Below are 17453 nucleotides of genomic sequence, written 5' to 3'. Positions count from 1 at the left end.
TTCCCAACAGCACAGCACAACATGTAAATAAACTGTTTTCACACACTTTGTTTGTGTCATATAGGTTAAAAATGGTGCTCTGGGCCATTGGACATGCCAAACCAAAACTGTGGATCAACATAATCTCAGAAGGGCACAGCGAGGATGCTTACTTGCATGTAAACCTATACTATTTCATAAATAAATAGAGATGAAAATAGCTTAAGCTAATCTATTTTATATAGCAAATATTTTCCTTCATACCTTGGGTACTCCATCTTTAGAAGGGGCAGCAGAGGGCCTGAAAAGACAGAAAGAAGATTATTTAATCAGTGCTCATTAAACATCTTTTCAGCATCATTTTGCAATTGACTTGGTTTCACTAGACCTACTAAATGTGTAATAGAAAAACATGGTTCAAGTCGGGGCTTAATTTGTTTGTGGACAATTAATAGGTTTCATTATGAGCTGCCGAACACCGGTCTTATGTTTCACGTCTCTGTCTTTTTCCAAAGGCCCTATTCTCAGACCTGTTCTTAGGATTAGAGAGGATTTCCTAAGAATTTCTGGAGAAGGTGTAAAAGCATAATCAATATCAATTTCCACAAAGGCCACGGTGGGAAAAGAGAATCACTTCAAAGGACAGACATATGCACTTTATCCACATGCTTCAATTTAATGCAAAATGCACATCCGGTATAGACATCTCATGTACAACTCTCAACCATAAAGTTCACTAAAAATAGCGCGATTTACAAGCATGAATATGACCGCTACTGAATATTTACAAGCTGAATATGACCCTCCAAGGTGCTCAGGAACTTTTACTCGTGCACCATAGAGAGCATCCTGGCGGGAAACATCTTAACCTGGTTCGGGAACAGCACCATGCAGGACAGACGAGCTCTACAGAGGGTTGTGCGGTCAGCTGAGCGCACCATCCGCTCCGAGCTCCCTGACCTGCACTCAATCTACAGCAGGCGGTGCTGGACCAAGGCCAGGAAGATCGTGAAGGACCTCAGCCATCCCAACAACAGACTGTTCTCTCTGCTGAGGTCAGGAAAGCGATTCCGCTCCCTGAAGACCAACACAGAGAGACCGAGGAGGAGCTTCTTCCCGCAGGCGATACGGTCTCTCAATCACACCACCACACAGTACTGACCCACACATACAGTTCTTACACACACACACTGGACATTCTGGACATTGTTTTCACTTCATCACTTAAATCACTTTAAGCATATTTGCACTGCACAAGACATAATGTGGATTGCACAACACTGGACATTATATTCTTCATTTCCGGTTAATACTTGTACAGCTGCTGTTATTGTGTATATATTTATTTATATTTCTTCATACATTCTTATATAGTTCTACAGTATATTGTGTATTTTGTTGTACAGTTATTTTATTTTCAACTTTAATTTATATATTTTATCTTATTCTTTCCCAGTTAAATTTACCCTTCATTCTAATTTGTGTTGTACAGTTATTTCATTTTTAACCTTAATTTATATTTTATTCCTTCCTAGTTAAATTTACCCTTTTTAATTTTTCATATTTATTTCCTATCTTATTCATAGCCTTTTCCTTTTTTGTTTTCTTTAGGTCACGAGCAGTTGTCCAAGCATTTCACTACATATCGTACTGTGTATGACTGTGTACGTGACAAATAAAATTTGAATTTGATTACTGCTAAACCCTAATTTAGAGTTTCTCTATGTAGAGCCTATTATGCAGCCTACGCACGTGGCTGACGCCAGTGCAAACATTTATCCCTCTAACAGACTGTGTTGATGTGGTGTGTTGTTACATTTCTAAGGAAGTGCACATCAGATTACGTCATGTTTCAGCACACGGTTTGAGAACAGTTTGCAGTTAAAGTGTACCTGCTGAATAGAGTTAATGCAGAGAAACAAATAAACCATAACATAGGGAATTTAATTAAACAAAGGCTTACACAGAATTTTATACAGGCCTAAATGTAGAAACTTAATGGCTGCATGGAAAATTTAATTTAAAAAAAGTTTTGTAATTTACTGCCCAAGCTGTAAACTCTTCAAAACCCAAACGATATTCTTTAAAAACAAAGATCACTTTGCACCAATTCAGAGTAAAGGTATTAATGATAATAATCACAATGTGTGATAACATAATGTCTTTGGCACCTAAACATGCTTTTTATGTATTCAAATAGATACAAAGAAATAGCAGCCTGGAGGAGGAAATATTCAACACAGTGATTAACAACAAATATATATCATGTGTAAGTGAAGCAACAAGCAAAACCTGCAGTATGTGTGAACTCACTGTAATTTAAAGCATGTTTTCTTCTGCAGCCTGCTGTTGAAGTGTGGGATAGATTTGATTTGTACTTATGACCAAAGCAGCTGCCATAATTTTAGCTGCTGTGGGAGAAGAGAGTAATCTCTTTTTCTCAAGATGTTTAGGAAAACATTGAAATCTGCATCATGTATGTACAAATATCATAACCAGCACAGTTCTTAGCGTCAAACAAAACTAACCAATTGTAAGCCCTTGTTAGGTAAATTTAAGGCTTTTAAAAGTGGACCCTACTAAGCTCTTTTCTTTACGCATATACATTTTTAGAGTCTACATCAATAACCTTGCATGTTTTACAATTCACAATAGTCTTTACTGATCTTATGCTGAGCCTTGCTGCAGCCCTTCAGCTCATTCTCTGTCTGAAAGAAACTGTTTTATGCATCTTTCTATTACTTTCTTGTGATTGGCTGTCCCTCATAAACCAGAGGTGTACGGCTGCGATCATCATATGAGGGATATATGCTCTCACTGACATCATACAAAGACTCTTAGAGCAGTCTAAAGTGATTACTTGTACATATCCTTCTTAATTTCATAATTTGATGCTTGGCTATCTTGAGCCACCACCACTGTAACAGCATATATAAATAATGACAAGCACAAAACACGCTTAGTGATCTCTTAAGATTCAAATACAGACAGAGGCATTCGTTAACAATGTGTCCTATATTTGGTCTGAACATGAAGACAATGTGCCTCTTATGCCTCATTAAGATAAAACAAAAAAGACAGACAGTGAGTCAGCAAGGCTGGTTCCGGACCAGGAGCTATGGTATGTCCTCTGGCTCGCTTCCTTTCGCTGCCATCCCTTATAAGGAAAATAGTCAACAAATTCACGCATTTCCTTTCTGACTGTGCTGAAGTGCAATAACTGAGCCAAAACCAGGTTATTAAAGAGCCCCACCCTTCAACCAGATGTTGATGTCATCTGTGCCCTTACTTGCATTGACGGTTTTCCACTTAACAGTTAATATACAGTATGCTTATTTTCCAGTGTACTATTCCATTGCACCATTAGGCTATAGTTGCTTATGAAGGAAACACCACACTGTGCCAAGGAAAACAGCAAAAGGTCTAGAGATCAAACAGCACAGTCCATGAAAAACAGAAACCAGCCTAAAATGAGGCAGCATGTATCCGATATCAGTGTCGCAGACTGGGGCAGCTGGGCGGATTCACTCTGTCAGCCTTTTCCCAGAGCAAACTGAACAAACACTTGACAGGGTGGTCCCGTGAACATCTGGTCCGCTCAGCCCCTCTGCTATCCTAGCTGGACCTGCTTTTGTTCTCCTACGACAAAGAGACAGACACTGCGTAACACAACGGGCCCACAAGTGTGTATTTAAGGTTCAAAGTCCAGCTGTATGTGTTGGTTAAGCTCAGTTTAACTAGATATTCAGACCTAAGAGTGTCAAGGGTATCGTGACAACTATCTGTGTTCTACTTTTCATTATGAAGCTGGTTTCTGTTGAGAAGTATTCTCTCATTATAATTTATGGAAACTAACTATTATTTTATATATTATATAAGATTACTGGACTGTTTTCCTTCTGTATCAAAGCACCACTACTTGTATTACTGTATATACTCATGAAGACATAGTTCCACCTTTAGTATTTGTCTAATCGTGTGTCACAGGCAAAGATTTACGTGTTATGTGCACAAAATTCTAGATTATGCACCAAATGAAATGATGAATAATAAATATTACATCTGGTTGACTTCTAAATTAGACATCAAAAAGATTTCTTCAGAGGAAAAAAAGCAGAGCATAGTTTTCATCAACATAGAGTTCTCAGTGTGCCCACTCTGTCACACACCAACACACCCACAGATCCAGAACACGAGAATGAGGAGGCAACAGGAGGAATCAGCCTGAGGGCAAAGCAATGTGACGTATTTCCACTCTGCCTGCGTCTCTTTGAGGGCCAAGAGAAACAGTCTGGCATATGGCATTTGACTGAATGATGGAGAGACACAGCTTTCTCAACACAGACATGTGCCTTACCAGCCTGCAGACCCGCATACCCACTTTTTGATGGAGAGGAAAAACTGCTCACATAGGAGTGGCCGTTAATTTTCCCCATACGCGTTTCACATGCATTTTCTGATGTTGGAAAGAATCTATAGCAACATCTGTCTGATTAAAGCTCAGATATGACACATGGGAAGATAGGGCTGAGGATAATTCATGCATACAAAAGGTTACATTATTCCAAAACCTCTGCTGAACGAAGTCTGCCCTGTTATGTTTAACTTGTGCAAAACTGTTGGAACTTTGTAGCTGATGTGGAAATCACAATGTGTTTTGTCAGACATGGAAGAAAGAAGATGAACAAAAACAAAAAGTGAAAGAAAACAACTAAGTTCAACAGATATGAGACATTAGGGGATGTGGTGGAAAAAACATTTTTTTTGTATTTGTGTTTTTATGCAGCCAGCTTATCCGGTCAATGGCAAAACTCGGCATGTGTTTGGCACAATGCTTTTCCTGTCTGTCCATGCGCCCTCCCCCTTCATATTTCAATATGAATGCGCATCTCTGAAGAGGAAATAGTGAATGTTACAACAGACAAGAGTGGGGACGGAGGTTTAAATAGGTGACACACACATGCTGCTCACTGAGGTAAAGCTTATCAGCATGTAACTAGTCAGTTGCGTGGATACTAACTAACATAGTAATCTCCTGTCTCTGCACGTCCGGTGTGTGTATATTTGCCGAGCCAGAACCCTGCGCTCTTGTCCGTATCAGCTGTCACGTGTGTTAGATTGATAGAGGACATTCATACCATTCGCACGTGCATCACTCTGAATATTACAGCTCCTCCACACGTGAAAGTGATACTCACTGATCGCGTGCGCTTGTCTTGGCAAGAAAATTGCAATATGCAAAAAAAGTGAACTACAGCATCATAACAAGATATTCAGATTTCAGTTTGATTATATTCAGCAAACCCAAGTCACATCCAGACCAGGTTGATTTATGCTGGAAAATGAATTTTCCTTAAGGATGAATCACTGAACCCACAACAGAATAAACAGATTCTAGTTAATGTATTTTTTGAAAGCAGTGTCCAAGCAATTTAATAAACCCTCATCCTTTCTTACGTTTCTTCCAACCACCACACCACATCTGACTAAGCCAGCAGTAAGTGAGGGCTTTGGACTGCATTGGATTGTTCTGTATCTCCCTGTGATATAAACAGCGTAAGACAGGTTGGGTGTACATTGGCTATATATAGATGTGTCTGCAGACAGACTCCAGAGCAGCCTAGCAGGTGACTACTGTTTAGCTAAAAAACACAGACCGCAGCTAAAGCACAGGCTGCAGATACAAATCTAATGATAGCAAAAGTGATGCCAAATTCATAGGATTCTGGTTAGAAGAGGATATTTTTGCAATTTTCTACTTTCTCCCTCCCATTTATTGGTTTCTTTTGACTTTTTGAAAACAATCAAAAGCACAATGATCGGTTCTTCTGGGCAGCAAACTTTCTGTATCGGATCATTAATATAGCAGTTGCACAATTAACACCTTTCAAAAGGATTCTCACGCTGTTAGTGTTAAATGTGGAAAAGAAAATCCAAAAAGAGTGGTTCACGGGGGCTGGCTGTGCTGATCTGTATTATCTTTGAGGTTTTGGAACCAGGTGCACCCTGCCACAAGCTTTCGGAAATGGTGTTTTATTACACCGTGCTGCATATTTCAGTGACAATAAATAAACATCAATTATCATACTTTCCTAAGACTTCTTTCCACAGCTGCCAATGTTAGCTGGTCAGCAACAAGATTTCCATGAAACTGGAACAAAAAAAAAAAAAAAAAAAAAAAAAAAAAAGGATAAAATTCACTCAAGCCCACTCTTCATGTTTACTCTGTGCACATCAACAAAGATGATGTGGAAGATCTCAGTCTGAAACATTTAGACAGCCAGTGTTTTGAGGTCATTAAAAATGACCATTTTCAGCAAATGCTGTCTTGTGTGTAAATGTGCATGCCAGTAAAACTAAACCATAGAAGCGACTGGATTCACCACAAAAACAGCCAAACTAAATATAATTATACTGAGTCTTCCTGGTTGTGATTCCAATTCAAAACACGAAACCGCAAAACTAAATAATATATATTCCACTCGGATTAATGACATTCTGACAATGAGCAAACAGAGATGCTTAAATTTCTTTTCTCATACTACAGTCTTGGAAAATAAAACCGGTTTTATCCATTTGCCAGAAACTCCATGACAGCTCACCCTCACCTAGTCATTTGTTATGACTTACTATATAACGCAACAACAGGATAGGAAGGGCACTTCCAAGGTTCATTTCCTTTCTGATGATAACATGTTTATCCTCACCTAGCAACAATAAAATAATATTAATGCATTGAAATCGGTGTATGTGTGGTAGAAGCAAGTTGTGCAATTTGACTTCAAATTCCTCCGGGCCCTTATGTAAATTCACTTCAGTGATCACCTATTTTTTCCACATTGGTAGCTATACAAAAAGGTTGGGACACCGTTAAGTGTAAATAAAAGAAGAATGGACAATAAATGATTTTTTACATTTCATAAACCAGTATTTTCTTCACAAAACAGAAAAGATATAAAATGTACCACTGAGAAAATGTAACAGTAAAGGTCATATACTAGTTAGGTTTGAATTTGATGGCCATATATCGGCAGAACTTTATGAAAAAGCAAAAAACTGTATACAAATTGTTGATTAAAAATCTCATTATTTATTGCACGTATAGTACATGTGGAGTTGGCAGTTTGTAAATCTGGGAAGGCGCCATCAGTACTGAAAGGTATATACAGGTTTTAGAGCATCACATGTTCCCAGACATCTTGTTCAGGGAAGGTCTTGCGTATTTCAGAAAGACAGTGCTAAACCACGTATTCCATCTATTGGCTTTATGGCTCGGCTTCGTAGGACAAGAACTTGGGTGCTGGGTGTCTGCCTGCAAACCAGACCTTTCACCAACTGAAACCAATTGAAACATCATGAAACAAAAAAATATGACAAAGACAACCCGGGACTATCAGACAAGAATGAGACAACGTTCCTTTCTCAAAACTCCAGCAACTGGTCTCCAGACCTTTAAAAGACGACGAGATGCTACACAGTGGTAAATTTGGTTGTGTCACAACATTTGTGATGGCATTAAATTCAAACTTGAAACTTAAAAATGTTACATATTCTCAGTTTAAATATGTCATTCATTTTCTGTGTTCTACTTTGAGCAAAATACAGATTCATAAGATTCATCACTGCATTCTGATATTCATTTACATCCCAACTTTTTTTGGAATTGGCGTCTTTAAACACCATCATTAGTTTGCATGCCATACCTGACAAGTGTCTTAAGACAATGTTGGGCCATTACACATTTCCAGAAAAGACACTGACAATGGTTTTAGAAGTCTGTGTTATTCTACTGGATGACTGGAATTTGGCATTTTAAATGACTGAGAATGCTTCTAAGCAGTCAGAACATATGACCGACATCATTTTCATAGTCACTGAACCTTTCAGTAACACCTGGTGTCTTATGAAGGGAGCCATTGTCATCCTAGAAGAGACCACTCCTACCAGAATAGAAACTAAACTATTTTCTATGCAGCGTCACCGTGTCAGAGTAACTTTACCGCCATTTTCATGCAAGATTAAACGTACTTAAAGTGTCATTTTTTTAGACTTTGATATTAATGACCATAATATTCTTTCATATCAAACTCCTGATAGAAAATCAATACACATATGCCGTCTAGAAAATGTACTGTTAAATGTTGTCAGATGAATAATGCTATTTGGATGGTCACAAATCTTCAATGTGAACTGTTTTTCATAGCTCACATTCTTCAGAGTGACATAATATAGGAATCTTTTAACTGCCATATTAATCATCTCTTGGTAGTCTTGTAATGTTGCTATGGCACAAACAGTCTTATCAGCAAGGATCAAAACTGTCAATCAAATCGTAGCACATAATTGGAGATTGTAAAGCTTCACACCAAGTGTCAGTTATGCACACTGGGTTTGAAGCATTTCAGAAAATAGCAACATAAAAGTACTAATCGGTTTATGTACTGTAGTATTCTTAAGAGTTTTTATACAAACCAATATAATGCACCCTGTACACTATAAATAATGTATTTAAGCACAGAGTATTTCAAATACTCTGTCACTCAACAAGATAAGTAATAAGCAGCATATGTAATGTAATGTAATATTTGCAAAGGGAAGGCTTTTGTTGTTTATTGAGTGCATTTACGTATACTCTGAAATGGCAATGTTTGATGTTTCATTGCGCATCCATTACCCGCACTAGATTACATACAGCTGCAGGACGGGGTTATTTTCAGACAGTTTTCCCACGATTAAAGCACAGAGGCTCCTTTCTCCTTTGATGTGGTGATGGAATGACAGTACAAGCAAACCAGGCTTAAGTTTTCTGTCAACAAATTTTATAGTTTGGAAAGTGTGCGTGCTTGCTTTGGCTCTCTTTGTTTATGTGACAGTAAAGTCGCTCTTCGCTGGATTCGTATGCACTGTTAGATTCACCACTTCATCTCATTCAGACAAAAGACTCGCCAATAAAAATAGTACAGAGTTTCACTATTGCTAATTTTAATCCCTCCTCTTTTTCCCTACTGTATCACAAACTGGATGCAAAAATATCTGCTGATATCTAATATATTTACCAATATCTTGATCATTACAATAAATGTACTTATCTACATTAAATTGTATTGTATATTTTAAATGCAATTCTGTGTTCAATAAGTACATTGAGATATTTACAACAATTCAAATTGATTTTAATGCTGTTCCTACACTTCTATATTAGCATAGTAGTTTCATAAAACCTGGGATTCTATTCTTTCCCTGGTCAACTCCATTCCTCTTCCAGAAGATTAACTGAATGGCTCCCATTAAGATAAACAGCAAATTTGACTGTTCAGTCAGGAAACTGATAGAGGCCACTTTTTCTCACTGATGTGGCGATATGGTTGCCAAGCATTTGGCAGAAAAGCCACATTTTTCTCTATTTATAAGTTTATTCCTCTAAACATCAGTACATTTCTACTCCAAATGTGTGTTTATGGGTGTTTTCCCATAGAGTTAGGCTTGTTTGCTCTCAGCTATGAGAACAGAGGATGATTAACATGTGTTGTGCAGGGAAATGTGTCTATAGTGTGTCCGTCCTGCCTCAGCATGCATTCTGACTGATAACCCATTAGAAATGAAGAAGTATATGGAGGGAAAAAAGAAAGAAAATAGTTGCTCAATGTCAAAAAAATTGAAGTTTTCAAAGATTAATGGACTCTTTTTGAACTACATGAAAGCTGCTTTTTAAGTGATTTTTAAGCATTTCTTTTTCACCGTCATGTGTTTTGCCATGTGTGGAATGGAAACTATCAGTTTGTGGATCATATTGTTTTCATCTGTTTCTTTTGTTAGCTTATGAGACAAATCAATAAAAATATTGGTAAAAAAAGCAAACAAAACAAACACTAACACCACACTTTTATATCCTCGTGGGTCTCAGAATTTTATACTTTCCTAATGAAATTAGTGGAAAAACAGTTGATGAACTCAGCATGATCAGATACAAAGCTGGATGCCTCCTGCAGATTTGGTGCCACACGTTACACCAGCCAGAAAAAAAAAAAAAAAAAAAAACATCTGTAGACTATTGTTTACAAACTTTTCTGTAATGAACCAGCCATAAAACAATACTTTTTTTTATTACTGATTATTATTTATTTAGGTATATTATTTTATGTTTATACCAATGCATTCAAGGTCAAGTTAGTCTATAAAATGATTTATTATATGCTATAGTTGACTATAAATAAGGCTTTTACATGATTAAAATAAAAAATATAATAAAATATTATGCCAATAAAACCAGTTTCCACTGATTTTACTGCAGCTCAATGCAAAAACACTGAACTGTTTTAATTAGCACAGCAAGACTTCATCTGCTTTAAATAATAAAAATGTCTAATTAAATAAAGCACAAATAAAGTAAAGTTCTAAAAATCAAGCTGCTTCTTGCAGTTGTCAGCCTTTCTGTCCTACAAAAAGTACCTTAAAATATTTACTACAACTTTTGTCAAAATACTTTTAATTTGCTTCAATACACACAAGTAGGAAAAATCACTTCATAGTGCTTTTGAAGCTGTGTTAAACCAGCTATAACAGCATATTAATAAAAATCTAAATGTTGACAGGAGTCCCAGGGAAGTCTGTCTAGTCACATAAGTAAGTGAAATTCATAGGTTGTCCTGAAGAAGTCCCAAGATGTGTGAGTGATGTGATTTTCATGCAGTTACCTCTGTAGAGTGAGGCTGAGATTGCCTGTGCAGGCCTTAATCTTGTTCTGGGCCTCGAGGTGATTCATGCTGTCTGTGGAAATCCCATTAATTGACAGAATGATGTCTCCAACACTCATCTTGGCTTTGGTGGCCTTGCCTCCATCAGTCAGCTGCAAAGACGCAGAAAAAAAAAAAAAAAAATACCAGTAAGAAAAGTATGATCATTATGCACTCAAATTAATGCTATTCACATAGCATTTAAGTTTAAACAACTCTGCAAAAGAATGTTAACCAGTAATTATGATGCATGTATACTGTGCTCATTTTTTCCCCTTGTAATCACTAACTATTGTGAATTCCTTTCCACTTCCTGTGTTATGTAACCGTTGTCAGATAAGATAGTCATCTTATTCTCCTCACAGCATCAACATCACAACATCAGCGAGAGGACTCTAAATCTACCCAAAACCATCTGCCCATAAAAAAGCCAAAACTTTCCCACAAAGATGACTCACATGACCAAATGACAAATGACCACAAATCAAAACCATATGGTTTGAAAGTTTTCATTTTAATCATTAAAAAAAAAACAAAAATAATAAAAAAAAAATTAAAAAATAAAAATAAAAGTCCCCGCCTGGTCAGGCAGGGACTTCCAGAAGCATTCCTGGAGCCCCTCCAGGCCTTTTTTCTCCCTTTTGCGTAATTTGTTATTGTGATGGTAAAAGGTGCTGATGCACAGATTGTGTTCTCTCTTGTAGAAGTTAATTTTATTTGGTTCCACTTCTTGGCTTGATTCAACCTTCCATTCATTAAAATTGTGGGTGCATCACACAATCCGCGTGTTTACCTGCTGTGTAACACAGCTACTGCTGTTTATGTAGTATCCACTTATTTTTATTTAAATTGAGTTTTATTAGGTTTTCTATCCCTTGCTATCATGCTGGACTTTTTTGGAATCAACATTGAAAAAAACAAAACAAAAAAACATGATGATGACGACATGACTGGTGCGGTGACTGATCAGTGATTAGAAGGGCGAGTACACTTCATCAATCACTCAGCACACTCTTAACACACTCAAAACCTGTACAGCCATGTTTAGGCAGAAAAGGGATTCTGCGTACTCATCCTGTGCTGGCCTTGCTAAGGTCTCTTAATGTTGTGAAAGAGCAAAACTCAGAAAGTGTCAGCACATGCAAGCGAAGAGGGTGTGAAGCCTGAGGAAGGGATTTTGTCGATCGATTCAGTGGATTATTGAATGAAATGTACCAGCTTTGTACATAAAACTCCGTATTAACCTATAAAATTTACATGTATCCAAATGCACGTGTTTTTCATCTCTCAACATCAAGTTATCTTTTAAGTTAATCATTTTAAAGCTGATTTAAAAGGGAAAAAGACAAACAAGGTGTTTACTTTCGCCACTGCTAGATAATACCTTTAGGTTATCAGTAACACTAAAAGCAGCCAGTTGAACGTAATGAAAGTGCCATTGTGTGAGCTCTCATAGTAACAAAAGGAGGGGGAAACAGTGGGAAAGAGGGGGGCAGAAAGAATGAGGAAATGACAACAGTGGTTTGAATTGACCGACACATTTCTCTGGAGCTGTGCATTCCTCATGTTTCCCACTAGTTCAATAGCAGGAAGTGTCAAATGCCCAGCTTAGATGGATCTACCCATACCAGCGTCCAGGAAAAACTATAGCGCTGTCACATGCGAAGTACGACTAACAAAAGGCAGAGCGCTCACTACACTAGCCACAACACAATCATAGCTTCAACTGACTCAATGTATGACACAGACCAGACTACGTAAATGATGGCAGGTGTGCCTCTGAGTCTCCCGTGACACATTTACTTTCAGCAAAGTAACTTGTAGCTCTTCGGGGCAATAAAAGTGATGTAAGCACTGTTCAGAGATTACTGACATCTGCCAGCTATGTCTAAATCTGCTGCACAGCTCCGGAGGCCAACAGCAAAGAGCTGCTGAGGGGTTGTGAATGCACACAACCGTGAGACATTGCTCTCCACTAAACAGAGTCTCTTTTTTCCTGTGCCTGTGAGTGTCAGGCAGAGAGAAAGGGTGGAAAACAAGATCGGAAGTTCTCTCCTTGTAAGGATGCGATTGCTACTGCTCTTTACATGGAAAGCTCTCAGAAATGCAGCACCTCAAGACAAGAAGAAACAGGCTCTTGTAATATTCTGAGAAAAAGAAATGCGTTGTCGGATGGGCTTTAGTCTGTAGAGAGCAGAGAGATAACCTTCACTCAAACACCGTCTTTCCCATGTGGCCACGAAACAAATAGGCGTCACAGTAAGAATCCCTGGCATGTGTGGTCTATAAATATAAATGGAGAGGCCTGAGACACTCGTGATGGAACGGAGATAAGTAATGAACAGGAACTTTGGCTGTGCTTCTCCAGTTCTCTCAAAAGATCAACATGTTTTAGCAAAGTGTTACGCCAAATCCAATTATCCAGGCCATATTACATAATGTGTGGAATCAAAAACCTCTTTTCAAATGTTGCTATAAAATCATCCAAAAGGGTTTCACACAGCATAACTTGGAGTAAAAAAAATCTGAAAAATTTGGTGCTTTCCAAGTTAATGACATCTTTTTCCAACTTTGTTTACATGAATGGGATTCCAGCCGCATAATGGTGTGACTGTGGCGCTACAGCGGTCCTCCCACACTGGTGATTTTACTGCTGTGGAGTTACTGATAATAACTGGTTGTTCCACACTACAACTAAACATGTATTAACTCCAGCAGTACTACATCCTGCCTGCAGTTAAATTCACCAATACATGGCAGATTTGTGCAGGGATCGCCAAATTCATTCCTGGTACAAAAAGCATTTTAAGAACTCTATATTCAAACAAACCAAAACCAAAAAAGGACACCTACGAAACCTCACAAGTGGAACAGAAGTCAAGAAAAAGTAACACTGTTTCCAAAATGTCCATTGCTTCCATGTGTCTTCATCTATTGTAAAGTCATAATCAAATAGAGACACAAAGAAAAAAGGGAAAAAGTTTCTTTTAAAAGATTGAGTGCACATTTAATTGTTCACAATTATTAATGTATCCTTAATATAGTGATATGCAAACAAAGACAAAGAAAACACATTTATAAGATTTATTTTGGTGGGGGGAAAAAAAAAAAAAAAAAGAGATTCTGTTTTTACAGCTAAATTTATGACACATGCGTTCCCTCTCTGGAGTCTGTTGGTGCCAAATGTCTTAATACTCTTGGATTCTTTACTAAACTCAATGCTGTATTTTTATACCACTGATTTATGATTTCATTGTTACACCACCTTTTTTTTTTTCTTAAGTTCAGGCAAAACTCTTCCTAGAAGAAGAGGAAGGCACTTCTTCTGTCAATAATAAATTGAATAAACTGGGTGTGTTTATGATAATACAACGCATTTAAGATCACACTCCAATTTTATGGGGTTAGCAATCATCCCCCTGGCTGGTCAGTGTCTAGTTTCCTGGCTTTAAGGAAATTATGGAGTAAGGAAGAAGGTTGCGGTCATTTTTCATCTGGGAAGTCATGTTGGAGGAAGTGTCTTGTGGTAAGAGCTGGCAGGCTTGAGAGATGAATGTCACGTCTCTATAGGATAGTGTAAGATAGAGTACCTTATATGGAAAAGACCGAGACCTAAAATTATACCATCACAAACGCACATGATGAAGCAAACTGACCTCCTCTTACTGGTACTTACTATTAAAGTGGCCTTAGACGAGCATGCTTTCAAACTCCTGTGTTATTCTTTCCTGCAAATAATACAGTGTGTCGACCTCCTTCTGTAGATTTGGGAACACCAAATAGAAAACCTTAAAGAGCCTAAATACATGTTTGAGATTTTATTTGAAAAGATGCCAAAAATACAATACAGCCCTAAGGTTAACAGTCCATAGGAGTGATAGAAAACAATTCCACATAAAAAATTTTTACTTTTAAAGCTCCCCAAAAGGTAAATATTTACAGCACAGTCTCTTCTATTTGACAGCACAGTGTGCAGCAACCTGCTGAACTAACACGTACAGTACAGCTCATTGTCAAGACGTCATCTTTAATAAGATGGCACACCTGCAACACCTTGCACAAACTGTTCAAACAGTAAAGCGGAAGAGTATGCATCATTGGAGAGGAAGCATACATTGGGAGGGGACCACATTGTAGCTACTCTTTCTCCTTTAAGCCAAACATCCCAATTAAGGGCACTTGAACAGAGGTAGAAAGCGGTTGTCATGGTTTGACCCCGGTCTCGCTCTGCATCAGTCTGGCTGCTAGAAAGCACGAGATGCCAAGCAGACCTACAAGGAGGTCTTAGTCAAATCACCATGGCAACGCAAACAAAACACACAAAGCAGTACCAACCCTGCACTGAATACTGAATGCTCTCCAGTCAGGTCAAAAACAAACCCGGCTGACTAACACTGCTGAGCCAGATGATATGAAAAGGCTTTTAGACATGGTGAGGATTAAGCCAAGTGCCCGTTTCTACCTTTATCTATGATTTGTGCAACTCTTACATGAATTAATAAAAAGGGGATTTTTTTGGACTTTTATTGAACTAAGTGGCACGGTCATTTTCAGTTTTTACCTACTGCTCTGCTACATTAACGCATTAATGGCAGAATTGGCAAAAAAATAAAATAAAAATTAAAAATGTGTAGTCACCTAACATTTCAATACATTTATTGCATATGTGCTTATTCTAGTTCATGGAAACTGGCAAGTCAAATCAAAGAAGTAGATTTACTTTTAAATATACTTTATCCAAAAAAGTGTGAGTGATCTAAATCAAAATCAAGTGACAGCTTAGTTATCCTTTATAGCTTTGCCATGTAACGTTAGGGAGACTGGAAGCAGATGCTCGCAATACAACTCAAGACAGACACCGGAGAGATCAAACACATACTACAAATAACGGTTTCCAACAAACCCATATGTAACCTGAACAGGCACATATTGAAAGACTGTTTAAACCAGAATTAAGACCTTGCAGTTATATGTATATATGTGGGGACCAAAGACTCGTGTCACCCATTAAGTATCCAAATAAATGTGAAATATGGTCACAATCTGCTTCTCTGTTGCTGAATCATAACATTGAGTAATGGCAGGAAATGTGGTTTTGCATGAGCTATAATACCACAGTGCAAGTTAAGCTTGGACTTTTTAAAACGTTACCAGTTTACTGTTCAGCATTTTAGTGTATAAAAGTTTCAAGGACGGCCAAGAAAAATGGTTTGACTGCGAAATTCTGATTTAACTTCAAGTTCAAGTAGAAACTAGTTCCAAATATGAAGAAATTCCCCCAAGGCATTATAGAGATTTCACATTCACTGGAATAGGACTGACAGAAAACACAACAGCATATAGCACATAATGTTAAAAGAACTTTGTAGCATTTAGGTTCATGTATTTATCATGAAACTGAGCGATATTGGGTAGATTTAATTGCTTTCTACATTTTAGTTTCTATGTAATAAAGCTCAAGAGATTTTATACAAAGAAAAAATGCAAAACAATGTTTAGTGCTTTGCAACAAAGGCCACAAGCTATCGGTCTCAATGGTTTCCTGAAATGCTTGCTTTTATGTTTTCTGGGCCTGGGCTGAGCCATAAATTATGGCTTATAGTCAGACAGCAAGAATATCCTTTATCCAAAGAGCTTAACAAGATTCAAATACTGTGTAGCAATAACAAAAAAAAAAAAACAATTCTCCTGGTTGCATACTATGCAACCAGGAGAATTGTTTTTTGTCCTGTTACTTGGACTTCAACAGTTGCTGTAAATATGCCATGACAAGTTCACATGAACATTTTGAGAACAATATCTAAAGTTGATCCTTATGTGGCCAAAAATAATACAACACCCTCAAATAAGTGTCTTTTCTGAACCACCTGCATTTTAGTTGAGAAATGTTTCTTCTTTTGACTCCAGAGAAAACATTTTAAGCAGCTCTTTGTCACTGGAGCTTATGCTCACCATTTCACAATGTTTTATAGAGGTGTGACAAGTATGATGCAGTTAAACTGCAGTTTTGGTTAGCCTTTGAAACACTGGATTTTTAAAGTGGCTAAGAAAAATGTTTGTGAAGAGGAATGTTTGGCGAGTGAAGAACATGTTTAAAGTTAAATTAAAGAGCGCAGTGAAGGGTGCTGGAAACCAAAAATATTCACAATACTTGCAAAAAGAGCAATAGTTTAACAGTTTCTTACTGAAGACTCAAAACACGAACGTTCATATATTACTCGATGGGGAGTTTTCTATTAATACATGAACAGTATTATCGTACCATAAGAAAACTTCCCCTCCCTAACGTGAATGCACAAACTGTAAAATGTACCTACTGTGTTGTTGAAGTTTTTGCCCAGATATACTACGCCATCAGATTCTGCTCCTTTCAGTGTCAAAGTAGCATTACCATAACAAAAACATAAATGTGATATGCCAGTGGTGCTTGACAATACACGTACTCTTGGCTGGGGTGGAAACGCTCAAAGTAAACACAGGGCCAAAATGAGTTTCTATTATTTTCCCTTAAAGCATCACAACCCACTAAAACAACAATAACAAAAAACATGCAAAACAAGAGGAGGAAGTGAGGGGTCAGGGGGGAAAGAAAGGAAAAAGAAAGGGGAAAAAAAAATCATTGTGGTGACCCTCAAATGACCCAGCAAGCAGGCATGATAGATGCAGACATGCATAACAGAATTACAGTACTGTGCAAAAGTCTTGAGTCAACCTTCCTGTTTTTTTATATTCTGTTAGGAA

At 37.6% G+C, this 17453-nt stretch overlaps 1 protein-coding gene across 4 annotated transcripts in view; it reads right to left on the bottom strand.

Moving 5' to 3' along the window:
* pdlim5b (PDZ and LIM domain 5b) overlaps nucleotides 1-17453 on the bottom strand; it is a 34684-nt gene that overhangs the window by 9707 nt on the left and 7524 nt on the right. For all 4 annotated transcript variants that reach the window (XM_086300734.1, XM_086300733.1, XM_086300736.1 and 1 more), the window contains exons 3-4: nucleotides 10674-10825; nucleotides 244-280 (exon numbers count right to left, since the gene is read on the bottom strand). In XM_086300734.1, coding sequence (XP_086156860.1) covers nucleotides 244-280; nucleotides 10674-10825 — 189 coding nt within the window. The remainder of the gene's footprint in view (nucleotides 1-243; nucleotides 281-10673; nucleotides 10826-17453) is intronic.

The sequence above is a fragment of the Aulonocara sp. 'chitande type north' Nkhata Bay genome, linkage group LG7, assembly GCF_057382095.1.
Source record: "Aulonocara sp. 'chitande type north' Nkhata Bay isolate Kocher_YH1m ecotype deep benthic linkage group LG7, A_spYH_male_GT1.1, whole genome shotgun sequence".
Classification (NCBI taxonomy): domain Eukaryota; kingdom Metazoa; phylum Chordata; class Actinopteri; order Cichliformes; family Cichlidae; genus Aulonocara; species Aulonocara sp. 'chitande type north' Nkhata Bay.
The sequence above is the reverse complement of the archived record's forward strand: the minus strand, read 5'-3'. Positions and strand labels throughout refer to the sequence as shown.